The sequence below is a fragment of the Podarcis melisellensis genome (assembly GCF_964234715.1).
Source record: "Podarcis melisellensis genome assembly, chromosome: 12".
Lineage (NCBI taxonomy): Eukaryota > Metazoa > Chordata > Lepidosauria > Squamata > Lacertidae > Podarcis > Podarcis melisellensis.
The window spans coordinates 37,758,378-37,781,916 of NC_138544.1; the positions used below are offsets into that span (position 1 = coordinate 37,758,378).

General features: G+C 41.9%; 1 protein-coding gene across 2 annotated transcripts in view; it reads left to right on the plus strand.

The window, feature by feature from the left end:
* The window catches only part of PLXDC2 (plexin domain containing 2), a 232,027-nt gene extending 216,507 nt beyond the window's left edge, over nucleotides 1-15,520 (plus strand). Inside the window, exons 13-15 of one of the 2 annotated variants that reach the window (XR_014161732.1) lie at nucleotides 8,633-8,793; nucleotides 13,627-14,127; nucleotides 14,187-15,520. Coding sequence is in view for 1 of the 2 variants with exons in the window: in XM_081882493.1 (XP_081738619.1) it covers nucleotides 8,633-8,793; nucleotides 13,627-13,743 (278 nt within the window). In the remaining variant the exon portion in view is untranslated. Of the gene's footprint in view, nucleotides 1-8,632; nucleotides 8,794-13,626 lie in introns of both variants that reach the window. The other variant, XM_081882493.1, reaches the window with a different exon arrangement.
* The last annotated feature ends 8,019 nt before the right edge of the window (nucleotides 15,521-23,539 follow it).

Genomic DNA, 23,539 nt, shown 5'->3' on the forward strand with positions numbered 1-23,539 from the left:
CGCATAGCCAGTGATCAGGGGTGGTGGGATTTAAGAGTCCATCAACACCTGGATGGTCTCATCCCTGGCCTAAGCTCAGATCTGAGGAACTCATAAAGGTTCCAGAATTCTGTCTACCATAGTTACCCTTTCATCTGTGTGGTTCCTTAAAAGAGCACTGTCTTTTAAGAATCTCCTTCCCACCCAAGGTATCTTGTTAATGCATTTCACATCCTTGCACACTCCCAAAAGTTAAGTGCTCATTCCATGTGTTCATATGGTCACAGAGGTTGCTGTAGCTTCTATTCTCTTCTTACTGTTCAAGCATGTGCCTCTGATGTTCCTAGTGCAAAACACATTTCACTTGCAAACTACTTCTGTGCCCAGGACCTGTCAGTTTAGGCAGGCAAAGAAGACTACATTGCTCAACTCCTGACACTATAGAGGAAATTTGGGACAGAATAATAACATTGATCAGCCAGCAACAACCCTCCCATCGCTATTGATGGACTGTAGCTCTTCATCAGTCAACCACAATTAATTCTGTGTTTCAGAATGTCAAGGATGCTTTAGGAGTCAGTAATTCCCCCCCCCAAGCTCATTCTTTCATTTCCTTTTCATTTCATTGTTTATTTTTTAAGTCCCGTTGTTTATGTTCTGCTAGTAACCATGCTTCGGAAGCTTTCCCCCCCCCCTTTCCCTTTTCTGAAGACAGAGCAAATCAGCCCTTAATTGCTTCTCATCTGCGCTTCATTCCAGCACATTTCACAGCAAAGGTCAGAGTGTTCAGCACTCAGTATGTTCTGATTGTGGCTTTCCAGGTCTAAAGAAGAGTTGCTGCATGCAATTTATAATACTGGAAATCAGTCATGTGTTGTTGTTGTTGTGTTAACAGAAAACAGCAATAGATCTTTTCCTGTTATGGACTTCCCTTTCCCCAAAGGAAGAAATCAAAGCAAAAGCAAACCAAGTACATATAGTGATGATATATGAGATCAGATTTCTGAGTATTTCCATGGCCTTAGCTTTTGCTAGAAGCGTGTGGGCAAAAGGGCTGGTTTGCTTGCCTCCAGTGACGACCTGTAAAACTCTACATTATGCAGCATGGAATTTCAAGTCTGTGGATGGCTGATTTCTCGTGATTATTGTAATCATGCAACTCAGCTTAGAAGCGCTTGATTCCCTCCCGCCCCGGTCAGTCTTTACTCAGCTTGTTTACGACCTGAGTTTTCTCTGAATGTCTGTGGGGCACTTCAGCATGGAAAGTCTTGTAAAAGTGGTAGTTATGTAGAGAGCTGCGCTTATGCTGTTGCTTTCTTCCCAGTACTGCTTGAAACAAACAAATAAAATGGGGAGGAAGAACTAAATGCTAACTGCTACCTTTTAAATTGGGGGCTCTGCTCATGGAACATCCTCAATTATGCACTGCTTTTTATCCTAGCCTTCAGATTAGGCTGATAAAACTTCTCTAGCTGTGCTTTGTTAGCCTTTCAGGCAGACAATCCCAAGCCAGACAAATAAAAAGCCATCAGCTTTCCCAAAATAAGATCCTCTATTAAACTCTTATCGAATTGGAGAAGGGAGTTATATCTGATCAATGAGGCTGTGTCGTTACTTGGGCTCCGTTGGGGCGCCACAGTCAATACTTGATTAGAAACAACCAAAGGATTCTTAATAATCCTGCCATTCTTTTCACACTGTAACACTTAAGGCCATAATTTATCACACGGTGACTTAATTACATTTTAAATCTTACTGCCGGCTTAGGTCAAACTATTCTGACCTTTTTATTTTATTTTATATTTATGGGGAAATCACCTGTAATTAAAAGCGTTGAACCCCCGTGGGAACGCTGAATGGTTTCTCGTTGTAAATTCCCCATTGCTTTTATTGGCTTCTCCTTTAGAAATACAGTTTATCCAGATGTGTGTTGTCTTTTTAAGGTACAGTCTGTCTCGCTATATGTCCTCCAGCTCAGCTTTTTTGGAATATTGTAAATGTTGATTGGTAGAGGCAGCAAAGCAGTTCTGTCTGGGTCTGCCCTAAGAAGGGGTGAGGGAGAAATTCAATTTGTCTTTTAATGCAAATCTATTTAATTTGCACTTCCAGAAGCAATATGTGAACTGAGAAACAAGCTATCCTCTGAAATTCACACTTCTCTGAATTTTGCAATGCAGTTCTCCAGCCCAAAAAATATGTGAAACAAAATTGCACATATATGGGGACAATGTGTATTAAAATGCATGTATATGTGAAAACAACATTAGGATACATCACTTTCAGAAATGTGTATGTTAGGCAAAACTGAATACAAAAATGTATATTTTAGAAGAGGTGCACTTTTAAAATGCTATTTTGTGAGGACTTCTTTTTAATTGCAAAAAAATGTGGAAATCTGGTGAACTGAATTTAAGCTTGGAAGAAGGAGAAACCAAAACTGACAGATTGGTCCACCCCTGCTGAAAATTAAGTCCTATCTTGGAAGATTTTTCAACCACTTGAGCCATTTAGACCTTCTGTCCCGACTTTTAAAAAGTGAAATTTCAAGCTAGAACAAGTTGTGCTAAAGTTTAGTAATAGCTTCTCTTATCTGCAATACTTCTAAAGCGTCTGTTGCTCCCCCTGAAAATGTAAAGCCTTGAAAATTATTGTCAGAAAAGTAGTGTCAGTCATTCCAGAAGGTTGGTTTAGTAACTCTGCTGCACCACATTGCCCGCTACTGCTTCCTGGTCTCATTGCCATCTTCTCATGTTGTTCACCCTTCCTTCTGGCATCATCCCAGATCCCTGCTTTTCCTCCTTTTGTTCATTTCATCAGCCTCCTGATTGCTGATTCTTAACTGCACCCGCTTCTGTATTCCAAAACTCTTTTCTGGCACCAGATTCCTTTATCTCAAAGAAGTATTAATTACTGGACCTATATTCATATGAGCAACAAGATTGTTTCTTCTGAAAATGCTATATACCCTTTTGAAATCAGACTCCGTAATCAGCTGCATCTGTAGGAGAATTACCAAAACCTTCCGTTGTAATCAGGTCTGTGCACAAGCAACCCATTTCATGCACTTCTGAACCAAGAGACAATCAAAGCCAAGCACAAGAGGAAAAGGAAGAGGAGAGCCCTTGATAGATAATTGAATGGTTCAAAATCCAGCCCCAACCCTCCTGAAAGGTGGAGTGGTGAATGTTTTTACGTATTATTACATTTGGATGCCACCTTTCCTTCAATGAGCTCATTTGGATGCCACCTTTCCTTCCTTCTCCGCCTCCTCACGCTACCCTCACAATTCTGCAAGGTAGGCTAGACCAAGTGATGGAGATTGGCTCAGGGAGCCTCATGGCTGAGTTGGGATTTGAACTAGGCCCTCCCACATCCTGGTCCAGGAACCTAACCACTATACAATACTGGCTGTCCAGTATATTGCATGAACATCCATCACTTTTTGGCTCATCTCAACCATTTTTCACTGCTAGTGCTATCAGCAGTCTTGGTAACTGCTAAAAATAACATAAACTTGTAAGTCAATATCTATATATATACATATGTGTGTGTGTGTGCGCGCGCTGTAAAATTGCTATGTTTATTCTCGAGCATTTTCTGTTTTGATATGGCTAGGTTTCCGTGCTTTTTCATGGTGAGGTTCTCGGGGAAGTGGTGCTATTTGTTTCAAGGAATGATGAGCTGGGTGTTTACTCCTTCTTTCTCTCTTAACAAAGGGCTTGTTTAAATTCTCTGCCGGAAGAGAAAAGTGCTGAAGTCATTCATCCTGGGAAAGCAGCCTCCCAGATTAATAATCTTTACTTTGAGGAAATTTAATCTAGTCACTCTGATAAATTGCTTTCACTTCAGCTTGTTTCATGGGGTTTTGGAGTTTGCTCAAAAGTGTGTTGGTATAAAATGCCTGGATTTGCTCCAGATTTTTCCCAGCCCACCCCCCCACCCCCCGCGCTTCACTAAGCACCGTTTTTTACTGCAGCCTTTGCTGCTGAAAGTGTTCAGAGTAGTGCAGAAATTAAGCAAAGAGATTGTTCAAATCACTACGGTTTGTTTCCTTAAGTGATGGGAATGTAACTTTTTTTCCTCCATGCTGGATGCCAAAATCTTATTTTGCTTTGAAAAGCAGTTATATAAATGGCAAGGTTATATAAATGACTGCCATTGAATTTAAACTTGTTTTTGCATCAGAACAGCCTCCAGGATTGAGAATATGCAGAACACCAGCAGAAGATCTCTGTTGCATTCAAAAGCCTGCATATGCAGGTCAAATAAAAGATGTGTCCTTGATCAATTTACTCTTAGAATTTGTAATCCCAAAAGGAATTGAGATGTGGTCTGCAAATAACATAGCTCTGCAGCAATTATTTGGATTTCAGAGAGAATTATTCTAGGGTAAAAGATCTGAGGATTGCAATTAAATTTCATTTGGTTCATAGAAGGAGAATTCTTTGGATAGTACTTTGTTGCTTTCTCATCATGCCTTGTAGGCTAATGCTCAGTGATATCCAACATTACTGCTTCCTTTTGGGGGGCTGGGATCTTATAATGGAGAAGAGACAGAGACTCAGAATGATAGCGGATTCATTTCATTCATTCTACAACTGATTTCAGAATGTCCGCAGGATGCAATCTGGGCTATAACTGTGGAGCCTTTTGGTGTTTTCTGCCATCTAAAGTAAGACAGCAGGGGATTGACAAAAGCAGTGAAGTGGTTTTTCCAGAGAATTTTGAATTACAATCTTCCCATGCAAATTTGGGTTATTTTCATAAGAAAACACCCCATGCCCTGGAGAGTGATCTAATTTAGCATGTTTATTTTACTTGTATGGAGTAAACAAATGTCAAAACTTTGAAACTGCCGACCTTGCATAATAATGTGTTGCAATGGGCATCCATTCATTGTCACTAATAAACTTTTGAAATGGAAAATCTTCCATGGAAAAATAAATCACTAGGAAATTTTCAGCCCCACATTACAGGCAGAAGGGAAATCCATTACTGGATACTCTGCTTGTTTGTCTTTTTAAAGTTAAAAGCAGAAGGGGGTGGAAATAGATCCTGATTGCATCACTGAGGGATCTGGTGGGTGGGTGTGGACCTTTTCTCCCAATGCTGTTTTCCTGATCTAACCCTCTCCTCCAAACTGTAATTTCATCCTTAGTGGGGGGAAATACAGGTACTGTATTTTCTGGCGTGTAAGACTACTTTTTAACCCAGGAAAATCTTCTCAAAAGTCGGGGGTCATCTTATACGCTGGCTTCAGCAGCAGCTCCTGCAGCAACTTCCCAACAAAGGACAAAATGACAGCAAATTAAATCAGAGGACACCAAGCTCTCTAGATTAAGCAGAAATATGCTTGGAAATTGGCCCCAGAAGCCCCCCAATCACCAGCAACAGAAAGGATTTCCGAGCCAGACTGGCGACTGGTTTTTTTTAATTTTTATTTGGTGTGCGTTGGAAGAGGGGTAGTCTTATACGGCGAGTATATCCCAAACTCTATATTTTTACTGGAAAAGTTGGGGGTCATCTTATATGCCCAGTCATCTTATACGCCGGAAAATACGGTACATAGAAATAGAAGCTTCCGGGGGGGGACAATTTAGATTGTGAAATAGTACAAAGAAAAAGATTTTATAATTCTTCTCGGGAGTCTCATAGCTACACTGACTCCTTTAGCTATAGCATCCTGTTTACTTTGGTCTTCAGGTAGAATACCCCATCTATTTCCCTGACATGGACTCAAGGTAGATTACAAATAAAAATAAGAACAGCTAAAAACATAGATTTTTTTTTTAAGTGAACATGAAATGAGAGAGAGAGAGAAAAATCTATTAAAACAATACAAATAATTACAGCAAAAACAGCACAGCACCAGCGCTTTCATCAAAAGCAGTCAGAGACTTAAGTGCACTCTCTTGTGGTCACCTTAATTGCAAATGAACTTTGAAGAGATGGTGAGGAGAGGAGCCTCAAGAAGCCAAGCAGGGTTCCATTGTCCTGGCAACATCAGATAAGCTGTGGTTAACATAATACATTATTCTCACCCGCAAAAAGTTCTGAGGTTGCTTCTTCCTTCCCTTCTTTTCCACCACTTTGTAAGGAAACTGGTGCCTTCTCTGCCAGCGAAAAGTTTTCGAAGTTGACAACCCTTTTCATTGTCTGTGCCAACAGAGTAAAAATGATTTCCCTTTTACATTTTAACCTTGAGGTTATCAATTTATGGGACTTCAGTTATGCAGATCATTTGTTTGTATACCGTTTGACACTTAAAAATCACACACACACACACACACACGTACCTCACGTTCCTTTTGCATTTGGCATGCTGATCCCCATGTCCAATATACATGGAGCGCTTCATAAGCAGAGGCTGGCAGAAATACTGACAAGATGTTGGCATATGTATTGTCTGGAAGTGACAGAATTCTCGTTTTCAAACCTGGATGCTAAACACTGTATGAATATCAAATGGATAGGATTAGTTTTTATGGTTCTTACTCTCTTAGCTTGTGGTTTTGTTGAAATCCAGCATTATCTAAGATGTCTGTGGCCTGAATCTCTTTTTAATAGAGCTTTGCTTGTATCTACTGTGAAGAAGTTTAACTCACACATACTGGTGCCACAGGAAGATTTGGACTGCAAATTGTGAACTCTTCGAAAATGTGTCGGTCTCCTTGTTAGGGCCTATTTAGTAGCTCCTTATTGGTGGGAATTAGAAATACACCACAAATGGACTGCTTCCATACCACATTATTAAGATCTTTATGGTGACAGGTTAGTGTTGCTGCCTCAGACCCCTGATTTCTGGTGGTTACTAACAAAACTTTTAGAGACCATTCTCTTGCAAAAGAATCCCAGAGCATTTCCCAACATACTATAAAACAGCATACTGTAATAACAACAGCAACAACCCAATTAAATAAATCAATTTATCCATCAGTTATAGAATCAGTTAAAAGAATAGCAGGTGTCAATCAAGAGCAGCCAGCATGGAGTGGCATTGTTGTGCATGTAGCCTCTGGGCAGCAACGTCACTGTAGTTTACCAGGTGGGAGAAGAACACCCTGGTGGGTGAACCAGATTTGTTCCATTAGTGCAGCACCAACCTCACTTCCCGCTTTCTTCTCAATAATCTGCAACATCATCAATGCCATGAAGCCACGGGCATGCCACCACCCTTCCCTGCCAGCAGCTCCTGGTGCCAGTGCAATGTTTAAAAATGTTTTCAGGGCATGCTCTGAATGCGATAGACATAAGCTTGAAAACCCATGCACCGTTCATGTATGCTCACAAGGGAGCCACAATTGCATACAGCTCCCAGCTGAGTAGTGGCCAATGTAGCCCTTCCCAGGGACCATAGGATTACACTCCTGGGTTTGAATGACCTCTTTTGATGACTCTTATTTATCTGGCAGTGTTGGTCCAATGCCCATGCAGTGTTTTATTTATGGAAAACAGGCTATTCTACCCAATAGTAAGCTTTCAGTATCCCATTAGATGTCCAGAGCATCCAAAACTACAATTGTTCTTTGCCACCGGCAGCCAGACGCCAAGAAACTAGCTAAATATACTAAACTTCATGGCATCAGTTTTAAACAGAGTTCTGGTTGGCTAGCTTTTGGAAGATTGTTTTGCTGTCGGTGGTACTTGCTCCGATTTGTCCCTTTCTCGGCTGTCAGCGTATTACAACATGGAACGTGTTGCCATAAAAGTTTAGCAACGGGATGGCTTTCAGCAGCATTTTTATATGGTACTTAGGCTCTGTTCCGATCAAAATATTTGAGGACCATTTAATGCCCATCTGCTCCGCTGTAGCACAGAAGTTTGGAAGATGATGCTCTGCACTTGCCCAATTTTATTGACTCTTCCTCAGAAAGATTTGCGATAGCTCGTAACTTGGAAGCTTGCAAGATGTGATGATGACCTGCAGCGTTCAATTAATGTATGTCTGTAGGCAGCGGTGCTACATTAGTGGGAAAACAAAACGTAGATTCATTAGGTGGCTTAATTTGGAAACGCTGGGATGCCTACATTTCGTGTGCAAAGAAGGAAAGCCCTGCTGGACCAGGCCAAAGGCCCCTTTGGTTCAGCATCCTCTTCATACAGGGGCCAACCAGAAGCCTATGGGATGCCCACTAGCAGGACCAAAGGCAGGACCAGATTCCCAGCAACTGGCATTCAGAGGCACACTGCCTCCAGTGAAAATACAACATAGCCATCTGGCTAGTAGCCATTGAATTTGACTTATTCTCCATGCATTTGTCTAATCCTCTTTTAAAGCTATCCAAGTTGGTGACCATCACTATCTCTTTCAGGACCGCTGTGTAAATAAGTGCTTTTGTGTGTTTGCCCTCCTTGCTCTTTCCATATCTAGCTTCCTTGGATGGCCCCAAGTTCTACATCTTGATCATGTCCCATTCCTGCCTCCCGCCTTACTCATCTTCTTTCCCTAAACTATATTAATGTTGTTTACTGAGCTAGAAATAAAGAGAGCATTTGGAAATTGTCCATTTTCATTGGCAATATATGAGTATGTAGCTCACAGGAAAAGAGGCGCCTCAGTTTCCTAGAGTAAAACCTTGTATTTATGGGAAAGAGGGGAACAAAATGAAATGTTGGGTTGGAGTTTTATGGTGTTCTTTCTTCTTTTTTACAGCCTCAACAGATGACAGTGCAGCAGAGAGAAAAAGCGGGACTCTTCACGCAGGTTTAATTGTTGGGATTTTCATACTGGTCCTGATTGTTGCAGCGGCAATACTTGTGACAGTTTATATGTACCACCATCCAACGTCAGCAGCCAGTCTCTTCTTTATTGAGGTGAGATGTGTTTGTCATACTAGATCACCAACTCTTCCACCTATAACCTGGTCAGAGGCTGGTCTGCTTCCTGTATGCTGAAACTCTGAAGTATTCTCAGAGTCCTGATAAGCACTGGCTTTTGTCTTTTCCTGTCGTGTTGCTATTGTTCTTCTTTGATTTACAATGCTTGGCCTTTAGCTGGGCAGTATGATAACAGGCAGGGAGTGTATCTCAAGCCAGTTTAACTGCAGCGAACTTGAGCATGACCTTTTCCCCAAAACGACGTGTTAAGTGACAGATCTGACTTGTTTGCTGAATAAATTTCTGAGGTCAAGTAGTCTGTCTCCAACCCTGTCTCTGAATCATCTTTGCAATAGTTGACCATATTAATGTGCCTGTGCCATCATGATACACTAGTTAATATCAGTATAACACATGCCATTATCAATAATGGTGGAAATAATTCATCTTAACTCAGTGTTCCTTTGTTGCAAATTTTCTGTGTCTTACGAAAAGAAAACACCGAAGTATCACTGTTTTTATAGGAAAGTAGACAGTAGCCTTGTTCCAGACACGGCTGTGGGCAACAATGTGATGCATATGACTGCTGGTTTCTGTAGGAATTGCATTTCTTTATTTTTCATACCCTGCTCTTCTTTTCAAGAGCCCTGGCAGAGTTTCTTGCAGGCAACTCAGAGTCCAGCCTGCTTAGCTTCAGCAATAGGGCTGTGTCCTGGGGCTTCAGACTGTTGCCTTTTGCAGAGGCACCATCCAGTGTATGTGGAAGCACATCTAGGAATAGAAGGGAAGATTTATCTACTTCATTCCTTTGCTGTTTGAATGCGCATGCGAGTGTCTAAGGCTAAGCAGATGGCCACCTGTGCGGATATGCTATGCAATTCAGTGGATTTGCCAATCCGTATGTTGGTCACTCATTTAATGCTTGCCTATGCAAGGAAAAGTTATGCATCCACCGCACAGCTGCATGCAAAGGAACAGATATGGAGAGAAGCCTTTTCATCTGGACAAGCTGCTGAATTGGAGTGAAGATTCTCGTATCACACAGCATTGCTCTCAGTGTTGCTGTACTCTACTCGTGTGGGTAAAGTGGTTGTGCCTCACTGGGTTCAACTGAAGGTAGAAATCATTCACATAAGCAACACAATCCACCTCCACAGCAACTGGACCATTCTGCATGCTGATCGTCATCAATGCAATTTCATCATGGGAATGCCAACATCCTTGCTAGGCGGATGGATGGATGGATGGATGGATGAATCAACAAATCAAATGCCAAATGATTTCAATATGAGCATTAATCTACAACCCTAGACTCAAATGAGACTACTTTTGAGTAGACGTGTCTCGTTGGAATCTGCACAGCTCTTTCACCAGTCTGTAGAGCCCTCTTCCTTTAAAGGGGGGGGAGTGGCTTCATGACCAGCAACAGTGACAGAACTGTGGGGTTGTTGATGGAGGGGGGGAGAGAAGACTCAGTAGTTCCCAAAAATGAAAATGAAACTTGTTTGCTTGCTTGCTTGATTAGCCCTAATGCTATCATTTCCCCTTTAATAAATATTGTAATGTAGCAAGTTACCACAAGGACTTGTTTAGTAAATTGGTAGTAAAATTGCAAGTAATCCAGCGAAGGCACCTCATAATTTACATTTCTCTGCATGCAGCAAATAACAAAAAAAGATGTTTAATGTAATGGAGACACCCCACCCCCATGATAAACTGTTATGTTTCCAATTTGGCAAGCCTCTCAGCATGCAGAATAGTTTCAGGCACCCTTTCTGTGTGCATTGGTGGACAAAACAACATGTTTCTGAAATGATCTCCACCGCAGACATTATGAACTTACTGTGGAATAAACTCATGGAAGGAAATGCATATAAAGAGATTATTTAGAATCTCAGCAAACTAACACTGAATCAGAGCGCATACACAGCGCTCGTAATTGCTGTAACTGAATTCTCGTAGTAGGTAAAATGTACAGCATTATTGGTGTACATAAAAAATTATATAGCTCCTTATAAGGCATAACAATATGCTTCTCAGTTTCATCAGGAGCCATGGGGGGAATAGTCATTAAATGCCAATATACCCATATTCCTTTGCTTGCGCAATATGTGGAAATCATTAAACCCCAGTGAGCACATCTGTTCAGCTATTCTATCACCAATCTTCTCCTTCATCACTTATCCCCTAATCTTTATCTCCCTGTGGCATGTGCATAACAGATCTCTCCCACTACTTACTTGCTCACAGCATCTAGAACTTTCTTTTTTTTTACAGTCCCAGTGGGTTGCTGTGCACGCATACAAAATCACATAACACTCCCCCTCCCATTGTTTTTAGTAACACTTTCACCGTAAATAAATACCTTAACTGACTGGCATTGTTTGAAAGACAAGGGTGTTCTGCAGCCATGCTTGCCATGTGCATTCTGTATCTGCAGTCCTATGTTCACTTACCTGAGAGTCTCATTGCACAAGTCCCCCAAGTACTCAGTGAGGCTAACATCTGAATAGACTATGGGATATCTTTGTTAGATGTTAGAAGGCTATCCAGGAGAGCTTCTTAATTAGATTGGTGTTCTCTGCCCAGCTGGTGGTGTGTTTGCTGCTGTGCTTATAGTATTCATTTGAGTACATGGCAAAGAGAGAAGCCGGCTGGTTTGTTTTTCCAAAGGCTAATAACAAATAGCTCATTTCTGTTTAAGGACATCTGGACACTTAAGCAATAAGCTGATCTAGTTTCAGTTTAGTTCAGTTTAGCAAGCTTTGTTTTGTTTTTTAAAGAGTCCCCCTCCCAATATTCTTTATTGAGTTTGATTATTACTACAGTTATTCCATTCATTCTTCAAAATATAATAAGGTACATAAAGAAAAAACAGAATAAATCAACATCAAATCATACTTTATCTTAAGTCTTTAGAGCTGACTTCCCTCCACCTCACTGCGGGTCCTTACTTCTTCTTTTTCTTTTTAACTGTCTCTCAGCTTTTAGTTCACTGATCTTACATGGCGTACATTATCTGTCTGTTATCTAATTTGTGAAAATTAATCAAAGCATATTAAGGATTTTGTTTGGGAACAATGTTTTTCTAAGTAAACTCGGTAACACTCCCACTCAGTTTTAAACTTTTGGTTTGTTTGGTTCCTCATTACACCTGTCATCTTTGGTACCAATTTCTAAACCCTAGATTCCACCATTGCAATGCAAGGCAGAGATCATAAGGAGAACCACAAAAAGCACATTTAGTTTGACAAAGATATGTGTGAATAAAGTAGATAATGTTTTGCCATAATTGTCCCATGGCCATTTCAGCAGTTCATCATGGCTGCCCCTTTAACCATAGGCCCAGGGAGAATTAAAAGAAAAAGTGTAAAACACATTGAGCTTTAACAAATTAATCTTTAGCTAACTGAAATGCTACCATTTGAACAGTTAGTGTGAAGTAAGGACCTCAATGAAGAAAAAGAAGAAAGTACCCAGCCTGTGCTTCATTATTTCCCTCATTTTCTTAACTGCTTCTATACTAAACTGTGTCAGACTTCATAACCTAGTCACTTAGTTTCCAGGGCAAAGGGGGTTTGTCAGTTACCCTGGTACTCCAGCAGATTACATAATTACCTTGCTCAGGGGGGGGGGGGAGGGAATGGAGCTAAAATCCTTTCCACTGCCCATAGTTGGAGCTCCAGTCCTAGAGCCATCTTCTGTAGATACATTTTTTAATTTTTAAAAAAGTTCCACTCGTATGCAGTATATAAAATTTAATCAGTGTTTGTGAATTAGGTCTGTACTACATACTTCTTCCTCATCCTTTACTTTCTCTCAGCTTAGTAGCTACTGCTAAGACTAAAAATGATGAGAGATTAATTTGGCTTCTCCTGGACTTCAGGAGTGTGAAGAGCTGCAAATCCCGCCAGGACAATTAACTTTTATTTGTATTATCAATTAATAGCTGAAATATTTGAGTTTGGATCGGTAGCTCAGTCAAGTGAACTAATAATAGCTCTTGTCAAAGTTTCATAGCTTGACAGGTACAATTAGACAACCCTGACTATGTTATTATTAATGAGAAACTTCAGAAGCAAAACTTTAAAAAAAAAAGATGTGGAAAGATGTACTTTGGACAATTTTCAAGTTTTTAAAGTAACTTGCAGGGTTTTTCACTTCTTGTATGACAGCTGCATCCCATCTTACATAAACTGATTATTTTTATTTCTGATTTACAACATCAGAAATGGTTGTTTACACACGGAATGTGAACAATCCCAGGCAGCTTTGCTGAAATTCTAGAATCCATTTGATTGTGTGTCATCAGGCAAGTTACACAGAACTATTGTCATAATGACTAACTGAAGTCCCATTGATTAATATCCCAACAAACAGTAATGTAAGGATGCAGAGAGTTGTTTGGAGACACTTATTCCCCTCGCAGAACTACAATTTCCGCAGTTCCCTGGGGGAAGAGGGTTAAACCACTCTGAAAATTGTAGCTCCGTGAGGGGGAATAGGGGATCTCCAAATAACTCTCAGCACCCTTCCCTTACAACTGTATGGTGGTGCTTTAAATGTGTGGTGCGAATGTGGCCTAGTTGTGGAACTGACCCTACATTTTTACATAGATTTATGTAGAGCCATGTTGGCCAAATTAGGTCTCCAGCTGTTTTTGAACTACAACTCCCATCATCCCTACCTAACAGGACCCAGTGGTCAGGGATGATGGGAATTGTAGTCCCAAAGCAGCTGGAGACCCAAGTTTGGCCACCACTGATGTAGAGCTTGGGACAGCTTCTGCTAGAGTCTGACTGCCTTTGTTTTTCTTGTCCACTCTTCTAGCGTCGCCCCAGCAGATGGCCTGCAATGAAATTTCGAAGAGGCTCTGGACACCCTGCTTACGCCGAAGTGGAACCTGTGGGCGAAAAGGAAGGCTTCATTGTGTCAGAGCAGTGCTAGGATTTCTAAGGCAGATCACCAGTACTGGCCTACAGGTGTGAGACATTTACTCTGCCTCTGATGAAAGAAATGGAAATCTAAGCTGCTGTAAACCCAAGAGAGAGACAGAATGGAGTTCTGGATGAACTTTCTCCAAGGAAAAGTGTCTAGGATACCCGATTACCCTTTCAGAGATATTTTTTTGCCCCCCTCACAGCAAATCACCATGCCATGTTTCAGTAGCACCCTTCAGAAACACCTACAGTAGGAGAATGATGAACACAGTTGCCATGCTCTCCAGGTATCGGAGATGTAGAGTGATTCGGGATATAAAGCTTTAGTTCAGAACAGTGCTTCCCTTCTGGATCCAGTGCAGTGATGGTGTTTTTTTCCCAGCTGTTACCGGTGGGTTATCCTTTCAGCCCCAGAGGCAATGCTTCTCATTTGACAAGGCTGCTGGTGAGATCAATCTGATGCAGATAACATAGCTAAGCAGTTTTCTGCAGTTCATGAGTAATGTAATTTTCATTTCTAAAAATAAAATTAGAAAACTCCACCCAAGTCCAGAAACATGATATACATCTGAAAACAACAAGAGTCCTTCTTGTATTCTGTAGGCTTATATCCCATGAACTGTGATTATTATTGTTTTGCTCACAACTATATTTCTATAGTTGACAAAGCATTAGAGAGTTGTCAGGGGGGTTTTCTAAAAAGAAAAAAAGCTGTAAGGTTTTTCACTATGGTGAAATTGAGCTGTCCTGCTGGAATATACAGAGAAATTGGACTAATATTCAGTTTTGATCTTCACAAAAGTGAGACGGAGTCAGCACTGCCAGGTATGCTCGCTTGGGAGTAAGTCGCTTAGGTGTGGCCACGCCTAGTATTTTTAGCTGATAGTTTCAGGGATAATGCTTATGCTCCTGAAATGTGGATTGAAACAGAAGTGGTAGATGTGTTTGGCTGATGCCAGAGGGGAAACAGCCTTGAAACACAAAAAGAAATTATTACCATTTTTAACTCTTACCATTCTGTCACAGGTCACTTGAGAACAGTGCTGTTGGTTCCACCGCACCCCTCCCCAAGACAAACATTAAATGTGTTGCAATCCCTGCAGATTCATGTAGAAGTATTGTTTAATGCACATAGTAGCAGCATACATACATACATACATGCGTATATATATATAAATACATATATATATATATAAATCTATTTTTTTTATAGCTAACACAAGGCAGGCTCTTGTGACTGTTAAGAGTGCTTTTTTGCCATCCGGACGATGGAAATATATTGCATTGCTGCATATTTCCACTGAGTTGTAAAATAATCCTTAATATTAAAATAAGATTTTATGTTGTATAGGGAAAGTGGTTCATTTATCTGCAGTGCTATAACTTTGCCTGCCTCTGGAAGCCACAGTTTCTTAAAGAACAAAACCCTTTCCTTCCCTGACTGGGAAAGATAATATTTTTTTAAAGAAAACTCCCAGTGAAATATTCCTTTGGATGGAAAGGGGGCAATATATACTGAGCTACTAAAATGTCTATTCAAGTTTTGTATGGACATTATTGCATTGTGAAACCCATTCATTAATTTCACCTTCCATATGAACAGCAGCACTTGAATCATAGTAGTTTCAGGTTGTTCAGATACCTTTTCAGGTCGCACCTTTATAACACGGTTCTTTACATTTTCACATCAATACTTGTATGGTTCTGGTTTTTTTAAAGGGGGGGAAACAAAACCTCCATGATTTTTACTTGTTATTTCCTTCAGTAAATAATACAATACTGTATTTTCTGTATTCATTATTTCCTCTGTTGGATTCATTTTGCTGCGTGTCCACTAGTCGTCCAGAAGAAGATGGGACATTTCTGAAAGCAGTGGTTGAACTACAAAACTGTTAAAAAGCCAGTCATTTTCCTTTCCTGGAGTTTTCCATTTCCTGGTAACAAACCAGAACTCATTCTGTACAGGGGCCTCCCATTCTTCCAGTGACAGGTCTGGGTGGACGGCTGTATTGTAGAGAAGGAAACAAGAAGTTTATTCACCTGAGGGCCAAGAAGATTACTGGTGAGGAACCTTTTCCAGTCCAAGGGCCGCATTCCCTTCTGAGCAACCTTCCAGGGGCCAGTGATAGACAGGGCATGGGGCAAAGGAGCACAGAGCAAGACATGTAAACACACCTCTCAGTATCCTCCAGTTAAACAAACTAGAGGCATTAGTAGCATGATTATTTTATTAAATTTGTATGCCACCCTTCACCTGTAGATCTCAGGGCTCTTCACAACATAAAAATACAAGATAAAAAAAACACAAAATACATAACAAGAAGAAACCAATAGCACACCCCTCCCACAACACATTTAAAAGGGTATTGGATGTGAAGCAGCCCAAGGTCTGGTTGAAGGATGTTTTCACCTGGCGCCTAAAGATGAATAATGAAAGTGCCAGGCGAGCCTCTCTGGGGAGAGCATTCCACAAATGGAGCCACTGCAGAAAAGGCCCGTTCTTATGTTGCCACCCTCTGGACCTCTTGTGGAAGTGGCACATGAAGATGGGCCTCAGATGATGAACACAGGGTCCAGGTAGGTTCATATGTTGTGAGGCAGTCCTTGAGGTATTGCAGTCCCGAGGCATTTAAGGCTTTATAGGTCAAAACCAGCACTTTGAATTGAGCCCAGAAACTGATTGGCAGCCAGTGCAGTCGGGCCAGGATTGGCGTTATATGCTCAAACTGTCTTGCCCTGGTGAGCAACCTGGCCACTGAATTCTGCACCAGCTGAAGTTTCTGAACTGTCTTCAGAGGAAGCCCCATGTATAATGCATATTGCAGTAATTTAACCTAGAGGTTACCAGAGCATAGACAACAGAAGTTAGGCTGCCCTTGTCCAGATAAACCTGCCACAGCTAATGGAAGGCACTTTGCACCACTGAGGCCATGTGAGCCTCAAGCAGCAGCAGTGGATCCAGAAGCGTCCCCAAGCTACGTACCCAGTCCTTCAGAAGAAATGTAACCCCATCAAAAGCAGGCAACCTCCCATTCATCTGGTCTAGGGAACCACCCAGTAACAGTGCCTCAGTCTTGTCTGGACTGAGCTTCAGTTTGTTGGCTCTCATCCAGTCAAGTTATCAGAGTTCAAGGGCATCTGGTAGACTTCCATCTTGGTATCGGCCATTAGCATCACATTCTCCCATATCCTTTTGGAGAGGCAAACCATTGGTGTAGCTGCCTTGCCAATTTGCTTGTCCTGCTCATTGTTTATGGAGAGGTTGCTGGTTATGATGGAACCCAGGTAGACAAAGTCATCTACCACCTCAAGCGTGTGATCACTAATGCTGATGCGTGGAGTGCTGGTGACATTCTGACCGAAGATGTTGGTCTTTGTCAGGCTGGTGGTGAGTGTGAAGTCCCTGCAGGCTTGTGCAAAATGGTTGATGAATCTGTAGAGCTTCCTCAGAGAGTGCTGTCAAGGCTGCATCACCTGCAAGCAACATCTCATGGACAAGAACCCGCCATGCTTTTGCCATGGCATGGAGACACATGGTCCAGATGCTGTTGAACTCCTATCAGCTTGGATGAAGATAAATGAGAATAGGAGCTGGAATCCAATCACATCAGGAGGGGCAAAGGTTCTCTCTCTTACACCCACTGAATACCTTCCATCACTGGTATAAGAGAATAGTGATAAAGGAAGTCAGGGAAACACACTCTTGTCGAATGCAATGCAAGGAGTAAACAATATTTCAAATTATGCAATCATTTGCTCTTTTCAATAGCTGGTAATGTTCTGTAATAACAAATGTACTAATAAGATATGGGGAGATGCATTTTGTCTTTAGTCCCAGAAACTCAGTGGTTGTACTGCTAATTAATAGTGTAGCAAATGAGACTGACATTCTTCAGCCCCCCTATCTTATCTTGTGGAGCCTGCAAAGGCCATGGAGTCATTGCAGCTGCCCAAGGGATTCTGATTTTGCTTCTGGGCATCTTTGATTGCCACAGGCTGTTAATTCAGGTGGCAGGCACCACATGTAGGATCCTGGAAAATGCTCATTCTTACGGATCACAAATACCAGACAGCAAATTATGAATCACCAATAAAAATGGGCCTAATGTAACAATTACTGAATGTTCGCTTGCTGTTAGTTTGACGCATGAATGGATGCACAGCATATTTTGCTCATGGTGCCAAGCTTGATACTTGTACCACTTACTAAATTCATGTCACTCCAGAGCCCCGTTATGGCCATTGCGGCACAGTGTTAATCCTTCTCAACAGATGCGTTCCACGACGCTGCTCTTAATTCGTCTAGTTTAAGGACCTCTGGTAGTAAGAAAGAGTCACATGAGAGTGAACATCTTGGGCACGGACTTTCTTGTGTTGCTTTCAAACGCTTCTATTCCTCTCTGTGGGACGTTCACAGGAGAACTCTGTGGTTTGTGCCTTTGGGCCATAACTGAATAAACCACATGTAGATAATTTTACAATGTTGTATGCCACTGACGTGAATGGGGAAATGCCTGTGTCATTTGGCAGCAGACAGTGGGACGGGGCAGGCAGCCTAGGTAGGCTTATCTGCTTGTTAGAAAACCAAAAATCTGAAATAATACAAAAGATATATACAGCAATTTAAATGAAATAAAAATGATGTTATCAGGTTCAATCTTTAGTTATTACTTTAAAAAAAAAGCACCAGTGTCTAGGCTTTATGGTAATAACTAGTATGTGAGAATTGGGGCAATTCATTAATTACGTTGCATTGTAGAAAATACATGGAGAGCAGTTTCTGGGTGTCATGAACTGGCAGGACAACAGGGAAGAGGAAGAGGATCCCAGCAAAGAGTGTAGCCAGGACTGGGACACACTGGGGCAAGCTGGGGATGGGGAAGGAGAGGTTGGTGTTAGAAGTACTCACAGGGTGACGGAGGATGACAAGGGGATGGGGGTTAATGCACAGGGACCAGAACAGCAGGACCCAGAGGGAGCCCTGTCTCAACAAACACAGTGGGCTCTGAGGGAGCAGCCGAAGGGGAACTCCAGGAGGCTGAGGCAGGCAAGCACCCACAGCCCAGCTCCCTAGCTGGCCAGGTGGGGTCACTAGCTCTGGGAGGAGGCGTGTGATTCCTCAGCTGGAGTTGGCTTGATACAGGTGAGGGTCACCTGCCTCATCAAGCCCAGGTGCTGCTACCAGCATGCAAACTACTAAAGGGCAGCAGAGCTGAGGTGCTGTTTCTGCCCAACTGCCCATATAGATGGACCTCAGCTTGGGTGCTCCAGGGTCTCTGTGGGACTACTGCTTCCTTTTGACACTCGGATTGACCCTGGACTGGGGACTTGACATACTGGCTTGCCACCAGGTAGGCCAAGGGTTCAGGACATTGGATTCATTTACTTTGGCCAATAGGCATATTCATGTGACCATGTAATACTGATATCTATAGGGAAATGCCATTCATGCCTCCTTTGATTCACAATGGCAAATTCTGCCTTTTCCTGTGAAGCAAGAATGGCATGAAGCTAACTGTGGTCATCTATACTTCCCATGTTTTTAATTTGATTGGATTGAAAATGATACAAATATGATTCTTTACTCCAACGTCTGTGGTTAAGTGTCAGTATTGCCCAAAGAATCCTGCTACTATAATTGGAAGCACAAATTTGGACTGTGAGACAAATCCAGAATTAAATGTTTCGTAAGTGTTCTCCTTAGTTTTTAATGGTGATCATTCTGATCCAGCAGTGATGTTGCACATACTGTTAAGGCCCAGCGGCTTGGTTGTTTGGTGTGTGTTTGTGTCTGTTTAATTGGGTATGCTTAGCCTGGAGAAGAGGTCATTATGAGGAAATGTGAGAGAGCCATCTTCAAATATTTAAAAGGCTGTCAGAGAGATGGTGTAACAAATTGGCTTGCTGTTGCTGGGGAGGGTCAAATCCAAACCAATGGATTCAAATGAGAATAAAAAGGAGGTAGACTGAATGTTAGGAATAACTTTCTGGTGGTGTGAGCTGTTTGACAGTGGAAAAGACTGCTCAGAGTTACCCACACCTGTTTTAGATGCCATTTTCTCTACATTTCAGCTTTGTTTTTAGCCTGTCTTTTCTCTTGCAGTCTCTTGTATATTGCTGGGGTTTTTTGTTTTTTTAATTATTGCATTTGCATGTTGTAGGAACAGTTTTAGTCATTTTTTTGCATTCTGTCCTGGGATCATCTGATGCTGGGCGGTTAAGAAATATTTCAGTAAATAAAATTTCTGCTTGCACAATCGTAACAGCGGTGAGGTCTGCTGTGCAGAAAGAGCAAGCTACATTCCTTTGGCAACTGTGTAGGGACCAGCTGCTCTTTAGTGAAAGGTTTACATGAAAAGATTAATTTGTACCCAAATATTTATTTGGGATTCCAGTATCCTTAGATGCTTAGCAGACTGGTGCTTTTAGGATGATGACTATAGTGTTTCTGACATTAGCCAAGTGGTCTTTTAAAATGCTCGGCAGATTGGTGGATGTAATAAGGCGCATTAAAATCCAGATGAAGCAAAAAAATCCAAAAAAAAACCTCAGTACGTCAGCAGATAAAATGCGAATGCAGCTTTGTCAGTGGCGTAGATAGGAATCATCTTATGTAACCAGATGACATGCCATTTTTCCATGGGATAATTGTTCGTGGCGTGATTACGAATTAAACCCTTGACAGGGAGGGATGGAGGGACATTCTTAACATGAAAACATGGCTAGAATAAAACAAACCAGCCAGTGAAATCAGCTGTGTAATGCTGGGCAGTTTTACAAGTGATCATTAGCCTTAATACAAAGGTTAATAACTTGCAGCCCACAGGTTTGATCGGGCTGAAGAACGTAAGATGAGCTTGCTGGATCAGGCCAGTGGTACATCTCTTTCTCACTGTAGCCACAGAATGATCTGCGAAGAACAAAAGATGGGATCCCCCATCTCCAATCACAGTGCGGGGATGGGGAGGAGCATGTGTGTCGCATGACATGTGGCAACTGCATGTAGTCTGTATGTGGTATATGTTTTAATGCAGGTGCCCCCAAACTCAGCCCTCCAGATGTTTTGGAACTACAACTCCCATCATCTCTAGCTAACAGGACCAGTGGTCAGGGATGATGGGAGTTGTAGTCCCAGAACATCTGGAGGGCTGAGTTTGGGGGTGCCTGTTTTAATGTATTTTTAATCTTTTGTAAGAAGCCACCCAGAGTGGCTGGGGAAACCCAGCCTGATGGGCCGGGTATAAATAAAAAATATTAATATTATTTGTCAGTGTTTGGGGGGGGAAGGTTCTGACCTCCTTTTTACTCCTTTGCCTAGTCCTCAGACCTTAGTTGGCACAAAAGAGTCTTTGAGAAAGAGTATTCTTGCAGAGTATTGCTGCTTTTATTCTTAAAAAGTCTTCTTCAACCACGACCGACAGCTTTTACACACACCAAACACAACAAGCTTTCTACCATCCAACCAACCCACACCCAACACTAACATTGACCACTCTATATATACAGGTACATTTGGTGAAAGGTTGCATGAGTCATTGTAGGCCACTGATTCATGCTGACTTAGTTCTTTTAGCGTTAAAGAAACAGCGGCCAATTTTTAGCCGTGACATCATCATCATCATTATTATTATTATTATTATCATTATTATTCTGCATAAGCTACTCTATATAAAATGGGGCTCTGTGTTTCCCATTCACTCTTACTGGGTAACTAAAAGTGGGTATAACCTTTTTTCAATTTTGGCAGAAGCAAATGAAATTCATAGGCACAAAATCCGCCGCAGAGGCCTGCCAAATTGTAGGTCCAGGTTTGTTTGTTTTTAATGAGGGAAGTAAAGGGGATTCATTTTCCTGCATAATCCATATACAGGCAATACCTTTTTTATTAGGCCAACTAGAATTCTAGAATCTATTCAGAGGTGGCTGAGTGCTGTATATTCTTGCCTGATGATTTAAAATATATATTAAAAAATCAGCAGCTTTACCCCATCCAGTTCAGCTTTCATGAGGCTTGTTTGCGTTTTGAGGAGATGTCCTCCAGTAAGCATTAAAAGGTGGGTCTATCTTTAATAATGTCTCTAGTGTGTTGAAGGAGTTTCAGATGGTTTTTTTTTTACCCCTCCAAGCAGAGCAGTGGATGACTTCTTTAAAAGTTAAGTGAAGGTTTTTTAACTCTTAAAAAGTCTCTTCACTGCTCTGCTTTAACAAAATGCTTAAAAGGAAATAATCCAGAGTTCTTCAGTGCTCCACAGGAGCTGTTGGCCAGCCTCACATCATGCAGAGCCCATTAACCTAACATTGAGAAAGAAAGAGGCACTGCAACGTAGAGAGCACAGAAAACAAAATGGCAGAGCAACATGAGGCTTTGTGTAGGATTGCCATATTTCAAAAGGTGAAAATCTGGACACAAAAGCTTTCTTTAACAAAGTTGTTGAGCTTTTTTTGGGGGGGGCAAACTCACAAAAAGTGAAGTTTTAAAGCTATTTTTAAGGAAATTCACCAAAATCTACACTTCCAACACGGACATTTCAGCAATTTCCATCCGGATACTGTTTCCGACTGCCGTATTCCAGATTTATGGCAGCCCTAGAGTTGTGGGGCCCTGATCTGACTTTGTTGGCATCACAGTTTGACTTGGGGAGGTATAGAATCACTCTCATTCACCCTGTTATTTGGATCCAGCGCTGAGTCCTTAGTATATGTGTGCGCTGTTGGGGGGGGGCACATAGGTATATGTGCCAAAGCCATTTAAGGAATTTACATCCTGCCCTTCCTTCCCATGGAGCCCAGGGCTGCAAACAAATCTACAATTTAGAACAAAAACCATTTAGAAACAGTTAAAAACTAAAAGCAGGTACAGTTTAAAACAATACTCCATCCAGACAGGGTTTTTTCCCCCGGAGGGAACTCACCAGAACTCAGTTCTGGCATCTCTCAGGTGAGTTCTGGCACCTCTCCTGTGGGGGCCATTGTCATTATAACAGAACAAGGGAAGCGTTGCTGGTGAGTTCTGGCACCTCTTTTTCTAGAAAAATAGCACTATATCCAGTAATCTTGGGGTTGAACAGGAATAGTGTTCTTCAGCCACAAAATACCTAGGTAAACAAGAATGTTTTCAAATTCCTCCTGAAACTTAAGGATGGAGACATGCACCTCACTAGGGAAAGAATTCCACAACCAGGGAGTCACCACTGAGCAGGCCCTGTTGTAGGTCACCCCACCCCCCACATGCCCAACTAGACAGCCTCCAGTGGTGGCACCAACAACATGACCTCACCTGCCAGTCGAGGCCTGAAGAATGTGTGGCCATCAGATGGGTGGCTTATCATTAATGCAACTCTTGGGCTGGAAAGGGTTAGCCACCCCTGCCCTAATAAATGGAAGAAATTCTACTGAGTATTCACACACTCCATTTCCTTACTGAACATATAAGGTTACTTGTGGGCCAGCCCCATTCATCCTTCTAGACTAAAGTCTAGCACAGGCTTCCTCAACCTCGGCCCTCCAGATGTTTTGAGACTACATTCCCATCATCCTTGACCACTGGTTCTGCTAGCTAGGGATCATGGGAGTTGTAGACCAAAAACAGCTGGAGGACCAAGGTTGAGGAAACCTGGTCTAGCACTTTTTCAGGGCGAGAGTGCACAAGATCACAGCACCCAAAATGGCCACCAAGATGTCTTGAGGAAAAAATGTGGTGTCCCATTTTTTCTGGGGCACTTGGAAGGTATGCACCCCACTAGAGTCAGATTTAGGGGTGCTCAACCGGTTGGGTTGCACTGGGCGGATAGCATCTGGGGTGC